The sequence below is a fragment of the Sceloporus undulatus genome, chromosome 6 (genome assembly GCF_019175285.1).
Source record: "Sceloporus undulatus isolate JIND9_A2432 ecotype Alabama chromosome 6, SceUnd_v1.1, whole genome shotgun sequence".
In the NCBI taxonomy this organism is placed as follows: Eukaryota; Metazoa; Chordata; class Lepidosauria; order Squamata; family Phrynosomatidae; genus Sceloporus; species Sceloporus undulatus.
In genome coordinates, this window is record NC_056527.1 from 164401654 (window position 1) to 164416784 (window position 15131).

Sequence of the window (15131 nt, forward strand, 5' to 3'; positions counted from 1 at the left end):
CACAATCCTCTGTTCCTTTTTCCTCTAAAAAGCTCTGAGAGAAAAGTTTGAGGAGGATATCGTGTGTGTGTGTGTGTGTGTGTGTGTGTGTGTGTGTGTGTGTGTGCAACAACCATTCTAATGGTAAGTGGAAGATCGGAGAGAAATGAGAGATGGAGAAGAACCCAGGAAGAGTGTATGAACTGATCCAGCATGACCCAAATTCAGCCTTACCTTCCCAAAGTCCACCTCATCCATCCCATCTTCTCCTGACAGAGGAAAGAGATCAGTCTCACTCCCAGACCCTGTTTTAAGGATGCCTTGCAATGAGGTGCTGTCACCAGCTAATCCGTCTTCTAGAAAATTATAACCTTCTGCAAAAGAAAGAGGGGGGGGGGAATAAAAAAATCAAATCTAGTTTCAAGATTGTTCATCAAACTAACATGACCGCATTTTTGACAGCTACAGCTGCATTCTTAGCAGCCCTTGGATCCCTCTATCACATCTTCTGAAGCCACAGGCAATCCTCCCAAGCCTCCATTTTAAAATAAACATCTTCACGGTGTGATTGTGGGTCGATTTTTGTACAAAACTCTTTCCTGGATGGCTCCTTCTCTGTTGGCTGGGAATGCATAATTTCTAGCATTCAGTATATTACCTTATGTATAGCATAATTTACTCAGCTTCCACAAGTAATTTATTTGGCTTCCACAAGAAGGAAGGCAAAGAGCAATGCAGACCACTGAAGCCCCCTACCAAAAACAGCCTCATCTATCCATTTGCTGGGCTTTTGAGCTTCTACTTACATATTGTCACAGGCACAGAGACTAGAAACTTGGTTCAAAAGGAAGGAAGGAAGGAAGGAAGGAAGGAAGGAAGGAAGGGTCAGCTGAGATACTCAAAGAGCAACATTTTGTACTTTTTCTACAGTCTAATGGATTAGTGGCATATGCATATTCATATCCATGAAAACAAGCCAGTTTTTATAGTTCCCATGTTGAAGATGGGGAAACTGAGGCTAAAACGCAGTGATTCTGAGGGCTGCACAGCAATATCCTAACTTTGAGACTTGAACCAGCACGTTCCCAGCTGAAAAGTCTCTTAACTACTAAGATGCAACCATTCCACCATTGCTACTACAACAGGCCAAAGCATCAGCAGCACTCTGCTTGAGAAAAAAGAAAGTCGGGACTGGGAATGCTGGCATCCCAGAGAGGAGCTGCCACGCCACATCGGAAAAAGCTCTTTGTTTTCTCAGGTGTGGTTCCGTTCCCTGCACCTTCTCTGCTTTCAAACCAACCTGGCAAGTTTGAATTTCTTTTCCGTAAGTGGGAAAGGAAAAAGAGGGAAGTGTCAGGGGTGGGTGGGGAGCGAAGCCCTAACAATCTGCAAGCCAGCAGCATTCCCACGAATCCAGCTGGCAGCTTAACAGAGCATATCCCACCACATTCCAGACTGAAAAAGCAGCCAGCTCTGCAAACTGTTCGGGTGGAAAATTGAAAAGGAAGTTCCAGATTGGCCACTGGGCAGACACCTTGTCCAAAGAAGTTAATCAACTTGTGCTGAAAGGTAGAGCAAGGTCGGCAAAAGGGCATGAGAAGGATATGCCAAAAGCAGGTTTCTTCTATAAATCCTAAATGCTTGCAATAATCAGTTTAATCATCTTATAGCGGCATAGCATAGACTCCAGTTTAGTCATTTAAAACACAAACCAACACATACACAGAGATGCATTTGCAATTGCCATGGATCAGATACACTGCTTGACTTTCCCTTATAGGAAATACTTATAACCAGAACTGTTTTAGATATTGGATTTTTTTCTGATTCTGGGATATTTGCAGAAACAGAATGAGATACATTGGAAATGGGGCCCAAGTCTAAACATGAAATCTGTTTATGTTTCGTATGCAACTAATCAACATAGCCTGAAGGTAATTGTATAGATTATCTTTTTAATAATTTTGTGCATGAAACAAAGTTTGTGTACACTGAACCATCAAAAAGTAAAACAAAATGCTATTGTTGTTAACTGCCATCAAGTTAATCTCATCTTATGGTGAACATATGAATGAAAGATCTCCAAGTCACCCTGTCTTCAACTGCCCTGCTCACTTCTTACAGACTCATAGCTGTGGCTTCTCTCATTTGAGTCTCTCCATCTGGAATGCAGCCTTCCTCTCTTCCTGCTGCCTTCTCCCTTACTAAGCATTACTGTCATTTCTAGCGAGTCCTGTCTTTTCATGATATAACCAAAGTACGACTGTCTCAGTTTAGTCATCTTGGCTTCTAGGGACAATTCGTGCTTGATTTGCTCCAGGATCCATTTATTTGTCTTTTCAGCAGTCTTCATTACCTGCAGAACTCTTCTCCTGCACCACATTTCAAATGAGAACTAAAAGCTTCCTGCGACCATCACTGGTCCATGAAGTAGGAATGCTGCATCTTTTTACATGTAGCATGAAACTATGATTTCCTATCACCAATGGGAAGACTACTAACTCCAAATGAAAGTCAACATATGAAATTTCCTAAGAACTGTTTATGGAACAGGGGCCGTTTGCTGTATAGGTGGACCCCTGGATCCATAAAGATTCCAAATAGTTCACTCACACTTGTATCCTTTAACAGATGCATTTTTTAAAAAGCCCACCCAGAAAATAAATGAATTGTGAAATGTCCCCATGTTGAAGAAACAGTTAAAATAATATAATTATCCTGACATAGAAAGATGGTTCTCATCATGTTGGGAACATTTAAACACCAAATATCTGGGATATCCAGTTTCCCATTTACTTGAGGTTTGGGTTAACCAACCACAATGCATTTTGAGTGAAAGCTTCAATCACAGACGCATTTGGAAGTGGGGTGGGCTGAAAACCACAAACATATCCATCTCTCTGCAGTGGCAGAATATATGCTGTGCATTATAGCACTTTTTGGGTTTTATTCCAGGGAGGGGAGAGATTGCCTCCCACTTGGGTCAGTTATGAACCCAAATATACAGGAGAGTTAAGAGGCAGGAAGGGAGGAGGGGGAAAACTCCCAACAACATCAAATGAGAAGGATCCTACATACGTATTTATCGTCTGAGTTTTAAGAACTTTCTCAACCCAAAGGTTTCTTTGGAAGTGCAAAGGAAAAACGATCCTTCTGATTTATTTTGTTTCAATTGCATTGCCCAATGCAAGATCATTTCTATCTGTATCATGGCCTGATCAGCTTCCAGTCACAGGAGTGCCATCACGATGAAGCTGGAAAGAAGGATAAGTTCCCAACACATGTGCCATGTGATTTACAGCTTGAACTCTCCACATCTGTCTCTTTCAAATGTCATGCCAAAAAATACTATGCGGCTTCTGAATGCACAGAAGGAGGCAGGGATTGGTAGAGGCCTCTTAGGCCCCTTACAGACTGGCCAAAATAAAGCTGCTTTGGGTCACTTTGGAGATATGCTGTTTAAATGATGCATGCATCCTAAGAGTCCAGAAGCTGAACCAAAACTGCGCTCCAGTCCTTAAGACCGGATCATGGCTTTGGCGCAGCTTCTGGACTCTTTGGATGCATGCATCATTTAAACAGCATACCTCCAAAGTGACCTGAAGCAGCTTTATTTTGGCAGTCTGTATGGGGCCTTAGTCTACAAATTTAAGGCGAAAAAACGCCAGAGTGATAGAATACATCTCCTGTACATATTAAACTACAGTCATAATAACCCACCTTTTAGGTGTAGATAACATCTGAGCCTGCAAATGCTGCTGAGCTACACCTTCCATCAATCTTCATCACTAAGAATGAAGGGAGGTGTAACATCCAGAGGGCCAGATGTCAATAAGGTAGAGAACCACTGTACCAGAAAAAATGTTATTATGGATCTAATAGTTTTTGACATGAAAGGAAGTGTAGTGTGTTGTATGTGTCTCTCTATCTCTCCGTCTGTCTGGAATGCTGATCCAAAACAGACGTGTGAAGTGCAATGAAAAAGGGTTTCTAAAGGCCCCAATGAAGAAGGCCAAGCTTTATATATACATACAGCTGCATCCCCTCAAGGGAAAAGAGGAGATGTTCTTGAAATCTTTGTGGGCACTTTGTTATGCAGTTTCAGTCCATTTCCTTTTAAGTTAGCCAGTCCGTTGATTTCATCACACACAACCCCTCCAAGGCTTTTAACTTTTAAAGGTATTAGGATCTGAAAGTGTTCAGGGTTATTATGTAATGGGTGTCATTCAGACTGCAAACCAAGTGAAGCAGTAGCACGCAAAGGTGCGTTGTTCCTTCTCAGCAGCCTACATCTAAAGGATTTGAATGGACACACCAAGAATGACACTTACGTCTCAATGAGTCATATGTGACATTCTGTGCACCTCTGAAGGATTGGCCAATAGCTTGCTGAATGAGAGGTCCTGTAGTTTTAAGATCTTTGGCTAAAAATCCAAACTACTTAGACTTCTTCAATGAAATGGCAGGGAAAATCCAAGAAAGAGAAAAAATCCTAGCTTGGAAATGTTGCTTTCCTGGACTACAGCTCCTCAAATACTCCAGCCAGCATGGGTGGGGGTTCTGGAAGCTATAGTCCAAATATTTAACATTTCCAAACCAGAAGGAAACCACATCTTAGAGAAATTTAGTGGAAGGCATGGAAGCTAAGCAGGGTCAACCCTAGTTAGTATTTGGAGGGGAGACTGCCAACAAATACCAGACACTGTAGGCTACATTTCAGAGGAAGGAACTGGCAAAACCATCTCAGGGTATTCCTTGCCAGAGAAAACCCTATAAAATTCATGGGGTCAACATAAATCAAGAGGCAACTTGAAGGCTCACATACATACAGAACAGCCTTTCAGCCTCACAAGGTCTCCAAAAGGCAGGTCACAGTACAAACATCGAGACTATAACCTGTCCATAATAAACAAATACAAGTCCAGGACAGAGCATTTCCATGCCCAGGACAGAGCTCCTGAACTATTTTCAAAGATAGTCTCCTTGTATAACATTTTAGGAATCCAACTGGTGGTTATCGGAGCACAGATCACTGTATCCAGACTATCCATATCCAGAAAAATCTGCAACTGAAGGAGCTGGTTAAACCTACAAATTGCACAGTTGTTCACAGTTGCTCTTTCAACAGCTGGTATCAAATTGAGCCTGGAATCTCAATCTGGGAGCTAACCAGCCTTGCAAAGAACTCCGAAGTAGTCAACAGACCTGAATAGCCTTGCACCCAGACCATAAAACCCCATAATACCCCACATTTTTCTGATTCATTTCAGGATACATCTTCTTACCTGAAGAATGACAAGAGTGCTTTGGCTCCAAAAGTGAGGGATCTGAAGAAGATTCAGCAGGGCACCAGCTTTCACGGTTAATCTAAGAAAAAAGCAGAGGGGTAACAAATTAACACAGGGATGTCTTCAAGTACCCAACAGCTATGTACACAATCGCATCAGATCAAAGGGCCCCACAGTGAAAGCAATAAAATGCATCTATCTCTAGACCATAGGAAACATAAGGATGTGGTTAATCTGTTCACAAAGTGACACACACACACACACACAACATATACACATGGAGCATCTGTAAATAACAGTCTCAAACTCTCTTTCAAGGAACATGGAAATGCTTGAAAGCTTCGGTTCAAAGTGTAGGCAATATTGCTGACACCTGGGAGAAGTTGAGCAATCAGTGTAAACAGAAATGGGTGATACTGGGTGCCATCCATCATGACAATTAATGGAGGGCAATAGTCTAATTTTGCTGCTATATCCTCTATGAATAATATGGAAAATCCTTATGAAATGTTGTATAAATGGCATTGGAGAGCTAAAAACCAATACAGAATACCCCTCTTACTTGGAGGCGTAGAGCTAATAATGCTGATTGCAAACATGGTAGAAGTGTTTTATGTAAAAAATTAGGAGAAATGGTCACAACTATATAAAAAGGTTACTACAAGTCACCAGCTTTTGCTGCCAGCAGTTATATCTTCATTGGGACACTAAACAAATATTAGTGGTTTTGTAAGAATCTTGGTAGGTAATTGTGATCAATAGTTTAGACCTTCTAGTTTGCAAACGGAAACCTTGACATGCCATCAAGAACTGAATGGTGAAATAAAATGTAAAATGCTCTACCTAAAAATGGAGACACAAACCACTTACATTGAAAGAGAGAGAAATTAAACTTCAAGAGAAAGTGGAGGGGAAAAGAGATACAGAAAGAGAAAAGAAAGAGACCCTTAAGTTTCGCAGTATTTATGGCCGGCTATATCAACAGATTTAAATAAGTGATGCTTTGATATCCTCTAAGGAAGGCCCCCAATTTGCATTCTGAAGTTCAAATAGACTTTGGAAAATGCCATATTCAGCTCTGTTCAAGGGCTGATTTATGGATTGGTTTCATACAATATAGCTTATACAGTTCTAAGCAGCATGGCAGGGCATTGATATGAAGCTCAGTTTTCCAGATCAATCAAGAGGCAAGATGCTGTCAGAGTGACAGCTGTCAAGAAGTAATGGAACATGGTGGCCATTCTTTAACATACATCTACTGACCTAAAATTATATCAGTGCATTTATTCTGACCCTGCAACATCTTCCCAGACTTGTGCTATGCAACATATAACCTTCCTGACAGAGCAATAAAAATAAACTAAAATTCACTCAGGGGGATACATGTGGAATATTTTTAGCTTCGATTTCCTTGTTATACCCACGGGTCTCCATTTCCTTTAATCATGTTTTAGAGTGTGAAGAAACATACTTTTCCTGTTTGTTACAAGATGCTCCTGGTTCTTGCATACACCTCAAAGCCAAGTTTTGATGTTTATGAGTAAAAACCTCCTGACTATCTGAAATGCTTATTCAAGGTTGTTAAATAATATATTTTTTAAACTCGAGATCTTGCTATTACAACAAAAGTGAAAAATAAAAACAAATGTGTACTAGCTAACAATGAGAGAAAAATATGCACTACACTGCTTCCTTATTGCATGCAGAACTAGCAGAAATACCAGCTTCATATGGCTTAGAAACCACTTGGTCTCCACTCCACATCAATGCTCTTAGGGATGCCATATTGAGGATGGAGCTGCTTGTATTCTGAGACTAGAACATGGAGCAGTGGATTCAAACTACAGGCAAAGGGATTATACTTAAAAATCAGAAAGAACAACCTAAGGTAAGAGCTGTTCGACAGTCAAATACGCTGCCGCAGAATGTGGTGGAGTCTTCTTCTTTGGAGGTTTTTAAACAGTGGTTGGATGGCCATCTTTTGGGAATGCTTTCATTCTAACATGGCAGCAGGTTGGGCTAGTTAGCCCTGACAGTCTCTTCCAATTCTGTGATTCAATGATTCCATCCCTCTGCTCATATTCTTCTTTCCCTGACTCTACTCTCTTTCTCACTGATTTTTCTCTCCTTCCACCATGCTTGTTCAGGTTGGGAGTTTGTCTTTACCATCTTCCCACAATAAAAGCCAACAAAACTCGATATTCATGGACACCATTGTAGGGAGATTTAGGAAATCTTGGTTCAGCTATCCCTTTGCCTCCATTTCAGGCAAAATACTCCTTCCCAAGTGAAAACATCCAAGCCAGAATCCGTTATCCATCAAGCTGGCAGCGTTCCTCCAGCCGTCTTCCCTGCCAGGAAAATAAAGCTCTCGAAGAGTGACAAAACATTCCCAGACTGCCACCTTGCTGTTTGGTAAAGCAGTTACTAATTTTAGACTAAAAGGGGGGGAATGGGAAAGAATGCCAAGAACCGTTAAGCCAAGAGAGGTATTTTTGCAGCTCCCGCCTCCACACCCTATTTAAAGGAAAAGCTAAACCCGACTTCAATATGTAAAAAGGGAAAACATACACAAACACACTGTTGGTGGGAGGAGTGCTCACTTTTCTTTCAGTGCCTTTCTCCTGGGAGAAGACACTATTCATAAAGGTGGCTTCAAGTCATTTGCATTCTTTAATTCAAAGATAAAGCCGCGTCAGTCTGGAAAAATCAGTACGCAAAGGAATTGCAGCACTTTTGAGATTAACAGAAAGAAAGAAGTGGGTAGCATGAGCTTTCATAGACTTCAGCCTACTTCTTGAGATGCATCTGAAAGAAAGAAGTTGGCAGTATGAGCTTTCATAGACTTCAGCCTACTTTTTCAGATGCATCTGAAAGAAAGAGGTTGGCAGCATGAGTTTCCATAGACTTCAGCCTACTTCTTTAGATGTATCTGAAAGAAACAAGTTGGCAGCATGAGCTTTCATAAACTTCAGTGAAATCTCATGCTACCAACTCCTTTCCTCCAGTTAGTCTCAAAGTTTCTACAAGATCCCTTTACCTGCATTCTCTAAATCAGAGTTTCCCCAAAGTGAAATGAAGTGGTACCACTAGAAGCCCAGGATTTTGAATGGAGAGAACTAAGTACAAATGAGAGTAGAGAGGGAGAGAGAAGGATGGAGACCAAAATTTTGGAAGATACTGAAGGAATGGTATTGCAATTTTTGCACAAAATGCCAAGAAAGGAAAAGAACAGTTGCAGGGAATGTGAAAGCATCATTCTCCAAAAAGCAAAAGATGGTTCAACTAGGACATGGCTGTCACCCATGGCCTTACAGGTATTTTCAGACTACAAATCCCAATGGCAATATCTGGAGACGCAGGATTCCCACTCTGGATAAGGGAGGCTTGAATTCAAATTCCTCTGCCATGAAGTTAACTGGTAATGGACCAAAAGAAAGCCAGTGTGGAATAGGAGATATGACACTCAATAACCATAACAGTACTAGACTGACAAGGAAATCCAAACTGAAATCCCACTTAGCTATGAAAATCATTGAATCTCCTTGGGACAGCCTTCTGCTGTGTATGTTCAGAGTATACATTCAATTGCATTCTTCTTTGGGAAAATAATTAACTATAGAAACAAAACAAATGGTGATCAATAGAACTATATCTGACAACTGTCTTATTACAATATTGGTCAGAGGAACAGCAGAAGTAACACAATCTGACAGGATAAATAAAGCAAGAATTGTCTTGCCCATAGGTGGAATAACAAATGCACTGGTTCCCTTGCTTTCTTTTGCTTCTATCTGTTCAGCTGTACTCAATTTCTATGCAATTTTTATTATTCCAAAGGAGAACAAAATGCTGAACATCATACGTTACAGATACACAAGACATTTATATTTTTAAGTTTAAAATGAACATCCATGTTTATGCTTCCTCTTTCATACTCCAAATCCTGGTACAAATTTGCTTGCAAACAAATGGCAACTTACTCATGAGTCAACATGCGCAGAATCCCACATGCCACTTACTCTGCTACTGGCCATTTTAATTTGTGATGTTACAAAAAATCAAAAGCTTTATACCTTTCCACTGGGGTTTGGAGACAGAAGAGGAGAAGTAAGGTTCTCTAGTAAAGTTATCTAGCCATTATTGGAGGACCAGTATGGTGTCGAGGTTTGAGCATTGGACTGCAACTCTGGAGACCAGGGCTCAAATCCAATCTCAAGAATAAAAACCTACTGACATGTCACACTCTCTCAGCCTCAGCAGATGGCAATGGCAAACCCTCTGTGAAGAAACTTGCCAAGAGAAGCCTACAATAGGTTCATTTTAGGGTGGCCATAAGACAAAAATGAACTGGAAGCACACAACAACACTAGGAGAGAAATGATTGCGACAGTGAAAAAGAAGCAACACCCTACCTTCAATAACACCACATCTACAGCCCTGTCCACCTTGGAAATGTCACATAGGCTGTACCGTCTCTTGTGTCGCTCATACATTTTGTCCAAGAAACGGGGAAACGAAGAGCAGAGACAACCATTAACTCCAGGATCGGTTCAGTAAGTAAGCAAGCAAGCACTCCAGAAATCTCTCCAGATGTGTTCGCTGAGGGTCCCTGAGATCTCGCTCTGAATCACATTTGAGTTTGGCCAGCTCTCTTAACAGGAAGAAGGAAAAAACTCTCAACACTGGCTGGCTGATATATTTTTTTTTTAACTTTCTTGCAACACAGAGTTACTTGTATGGAAGACGAACGCAGCGCACAGGATGGATATGCAGAAGATGGTTGGCTATGCAAAAGGGTGGGGTTTTCTAAAAGCCACGCCAATTTTTCCCTGTTAACTTTTTTTTTTGCCTCTGAAAGTTCCCAAGTCTCACATTTAATATCAGGAGAGTCTTTGAATCCAGGAAAAAGAAAACTTTGGAGGGAGAACACTGCCCCCAAGAATTGCCAGATGTTTCAAACAATGGCTTTTACAACAGAATGAAATAAAAAACTACAAGAAGTGGGGGAGAAAAGGCTAACCAAAACCTCAACGTGTCTAAATGGCACCAAATCCAGAAGGGTTTGGCTCCTAACCGAGCTAAAAAGGGGGGCAAATCAACCATTTAAAAACTGTATATCACACTTTTAGTTTCTAATCTTCCTGCATTTCTCACTTTTCACCATAAGTCATAAAAATCTCATGAGAGCATAAGGGAGAGGGTGGCTGCTGCAAGGGAGAAAGAAATCCACTCCCCTCCTGACCCAAGATGAGACGTCACTCTTTGCTCACAGACACCGTCTTTCGGTGAGAGCTAAAAAACTAATTGCAATTGTGGGAATGTGATTCATCTCTTTGGGGAGTTACTGGGGGAGGAAGAGCAGAATTTTCCTCCTTCTGGTCTGCTTTCATCCGTCTTGAGATGTAGGCACTCTTGCCTACTGACCGCGAAGGAGTGAAAAGGAGCAAAACTGTGAAATCTGGATGATGGATTGTTAAGGATTTGGGACTTTTGTTGTTCACAGAATCATAGAGTTGGAACAGAACCTTAAAGGCCATCCAATCCAACCCCATTCTGCCATGTAGGAAAACAAAATCAAAGCACTCCTGACATATAACCACCCAGTCTCTGTTTAAAAACTTGCCACCACATACTGCTGTGTGTCTTCAAATCATTTCTGATTATGGGGACCCTAAAGCAAATTTATCATGGGGTTTTCTTGGCAAGATTTGTTCAGAGGAGGGTGCCTTTGCTTTCCTCTGAGGCTGAGAGAGTGTAGCTTGCCCAAGGTCACCCAGTGGCTTTCCATGGCTGAGCAAAGGTTTGAATCCTGCTCTCCAAAGCCATACTCCAATGCTAAAATCACTACTACAGCTCCAATACACAAACACACAGCAAACTGAAGTTTGGAGGGAGAAGCTCTATTAGCTTGTTAGTCAACCCAGGATGCATCCACACTGCAGAAATAATCCAGGTTGGCACCATTTTGGCTGCAATGGTTCAATGCCATGGATAATAGGAATTGTAGTTGTTGTAGCACCAGAGGTCTGAGAGAGATGGCTAAATATCTCACAAAATTGCACATCCCAGAATGTGACAGCATTGAGCCATGGCAGTCAAAGTGACATCAACCTGAATTATTTTTGCAGTGTGGATGCAGCCCCATCACTTTAAAGACTAGCAAACTTTATGCAACACATCCTTTCATGGGCTGCAGCCAACTTTATCAGATGCAGATCACCAGATACACATGGTTTTTTTAAATAGCTCTTTCGGATTCAGAGATGCTCAAAATGCAAGGAGGACAGCGATACAGTCAGCCAAGGGGGAAAACAAGTTTATGCAGAATTCATTTTGCTGTAGAGCACAGAGAGTAAAGCCAAGAACTTTACTACTGAAGAATAAGAATCGACACTACCAAGTCAACGATGCTACCAAGGGATACAGTATTTGCAAAAGGAATATCACTCTGTCCTTTTAAAATCTGTTTTGAACCAAAACTAGGATTTATTATTTTTTTATTCTGTCTCCATTTCTACCCCCTTGGTTACAAGTGGATACCAGTCTGATAACGCTTTATATATCGGGCTTGCGGCTTCTCTTGCCAAAAAAGAATACCCAATAATATTAAGAAATAATCTTTGCATGGTGAACCTGCAAGCCAGCAGAGCTTCAAAAGCTTGCATGCATTTTGTGCATTTCAGTTGCCCAATAAAGGAATCGCTGTTTTGCAAGTGTTGTGTTATTCATAGGTTATCCATAGATAGTCATGGTAGGTGGAGGGTGTTTAAAAGGGACATAGTGATATTCCTTTTGCAAATAATGTATCGACTGGTGGCATCATTACTTCTTCATGTGAATACTACATCAAACGTTTCTTGTTCCTTTTTATTGGAGGCCAAATCCTTTCTTGCAACATTTTCAGGAGATCCCCAACATTTTAAGTATTCTTCCTTCTTTATAAAGGTCCTTCCAAGCTTTTTCAAAACATCAAAACACAACTAAAAGTAACAAGTAAAAACAAGTCACAAAGCAAGGTTTGTTTTTTAAAAAGTACTAGCAGCAATGGGGGGAAGTGTTGTAACAAGTTCCACAATGAGTTATTTCTACAAAGAAGTTTTCCAAACTCTTATCTCCTGCATGAAGATTTGCATCTCTTGAGATAACCTGAAGTTTAGAACACAAGCTTTCCAACCATTAGAACTAGTACAGATAAGGACACAAAGAGATTAAAAATACTTGTAAAAATAAAATGTAATTAAACTAAACTTAAAGATATTTATGTTGCTATCAGACACTTCTGCTTTCAGTATTAAGACATGCCTCTGCAAGTGACCATATGGGACTTTCTGGAATCTTTTTCTGTATTCTGCATGAATGACAACAAATGCATCTGATGATGTGCCTTGCAATTACTCATGTCCCAGTACATAAAGTGGGAAAATCCCACAACAAAAGAGGTATTTCCAGTTTGCAAATTAGCTTCTCCTGTTATTTGCCCCTCTCCCTGGAAGCAGCTGATGATGATTGAAGGTGATAAAGATGGACAAGTTATGACACGACAGTTATGTCACAGCAGCTTTGGGACCATTTTTTAATGGAAGAACTGTTGATATCTGTAAGATGCGGGTTCCACACACCCCTCTAGGACACTCCAGATACTCCAGTAAAGGTCAGACAGGGTTGTATTATCCTATCTAGTCAACATGTGTGCAGAAAATATCATATGCCGAGCCAGTTTAGACAGGAGTGAAGATTGAAGGAAGCACCATCAATGATCTAAGATATGCAGGTGATACTATTCCACTAGCAGAAAACACCAAAGACTTGAAATGCCATGGTAGGATTACTGTTGAGCATTAAAAACACAAAAATAATGACCTCAGAGGATTTACAGAAATTTGATCCAGACAAGAAAATTAAGAATTTCTCATATCTTTTCTCAAATATTGATCAGAATAAAGATTGCAGTCAAGAAATCATAAAACGGCTAGGATTGGGAAGGGCAGCTATGAAAGAACTAGACAAGATCCTCAAGTGAAAAGATATACAACTGAACACCCAATAGATGGAAAACACCAAATACATGGAAAATGCCAAACTACAAGGAGTGCAGGCCATCAAACTGAAGCAATCTCCCAATTCCAGAGTATCCATAAATGTGCAACCTCAGAAGCAAACTGATATTGTGTTGCTTGGGCCTTGCAATTCATTTCTGAACCCTAAGGTGAACATGTCACAGGGTTATCTTGGCAAATTTGTTCAGAGGAGGGTTGTCATTGCTTTCCTCTGAGTTGACTCAGTTATAAGTGGATGTCTTTTCAATAATTTCTTTATTCAGATCAGAAGTTGCAGAATGTAATTCTAATGCTATATCTACGTCCATCTTCCCTGAGGCTCCACTGAAGAGGATTACCAATAGCTCCCCTTCCCTTCTCATACTGGGTTTTGGCCAGCATTAATCTTTTCATGCCATAAACAGCTGTGGCGAAAAAGCACCAAACTGCTTGCGCTTGCAGTTAAGACCCCATGTACCGGCCTCATGTTTGGATGAAATCTCTGCTCCACCACCCACAGATTGCAGGTCTCACATTTCAGGCACAAGCAAGTCCCTTTACAGCTACAACAGAGGAAAGGAAGAAAGCCACCAGTGTGTTTAGAAGTGATTACTTTGGCAGTTGTGTAGTGTGTGCGCATAAACATGCACTAGTGTTTCCCCAATTTAAAACCAAAACCCAAGTCACCATGAGCAGACACACTCTGCTACACAGACAGGCAGGCAATACAGCTTGGAAAAGCAGCAATTCCCAAACCGCCACTTGTGCGTCATTGCCTAGTGTGCTATGACAAAGAAATTCATTCAGTAATTAAGATCTCATGTGAGTACAAAATACACTGCCAAAGAGAATCAACATCTCTATATGCTCCAGTGTCTTTGGCTAAGCTGAATCCGTTTTCCCAGTGTGGAGGTAGAGGATATGCAATGAGTGATTGCTCATCCATAGGAGCATTTTTATATCCATTTTCACAACAGCCACACTGCCAGTTTGTTTCCAGAGTGATTCAAAAGGTGGGTGGTTATTTAAAGCTCTGAATGGTTTGAGGCCTAGGAACGCCTTTGCTGTTGTTGTTGTTGTTGTTGTTGTTGTTGTTGTTGTTGTTGTTAACTGCCTTCAAGTCTATCTTGACCCATGGCAACCCTGTGGATGAGACTCTCCTCTCCTCCACTGTTGTTTAGTTCCTGCAAACCCATACCCATGACCTCCCTAATAGAGTCCATCCATCTAGCATGTGGCCTTCCTTTCTTTTTACTTCCTCCAACTTTCCCAGCATTATTGTTTCTTCCAATGAGTCCTGCCTTCTCATGATGTGTCCGAAATACGACAGCCTCCGTTTTGGCATCTTGGTTTCCAGTGAGATTTCTGGCTAGATCTGCTCTAGGACCCACTTGTCATTTTGGCCGTCCATGGGATCCTCAGCACTCTTCTCCAACACACATCTCAAATTACTTGATTTTCCTCCTGTCTTGTTTCTTAACTGTCCAGCTCTCACATCCATACATGGAAACAGGGAATACAATGGTTTGTATGATTCTAACTTTTGTGCTCAATTGTATAGCTTTGTATTTTAGGATCTTTCCTAGTTGTTTCATACTTGCTCTCCCCATTCGTAACCTTCTTATAATTTCCTGGCTGCAATCCCCATTGCTATCAATGTTTGATCCCAGGTATGATCATTCTTTTTCTGTTTCTACTTCCTCACTGTCTAGGTTGAATTTGTGCAAATTCTCCGTGGTCATTATTTTTGTTTTATGTTCAACAGTAAGCCTGCCAATAATAATAATAATAATAATAATAATAATAATAATAATAATAATAATAA

The 15131-nt window shown here is 40.8% G+C and overlaps 1 protein-coding gene across 7 annotated transcripts in view; it reads right to left on the bottom strand.

Moving 5' to 3' along the window:
* Positions 1-15131, bottom strand: part of AKAP13 (A-kinase anchoring protein 13) — a 79722-nt gene that overhangs the window by 39996 nt on the left and 24595 nt on the right. For all 7 annotated transcript variants that reach the window (XM_042472455.1, XM_042472450.1, XM_042472453.1 and 4 more), the window contains exons 3-4: positions 5265-5346; positions 214-353 (exon numbers count right to left, since the gene is read on the bottom strand). In XM_042472455.1, coding sequence (XP_042328389.1) covers positions 214-353; positions 5265-5346 — 222 coding nt within the window. The remainder of the gene's footprint in view (positions 1-213; positions 354-5264; positions 5347-15131) is intronic.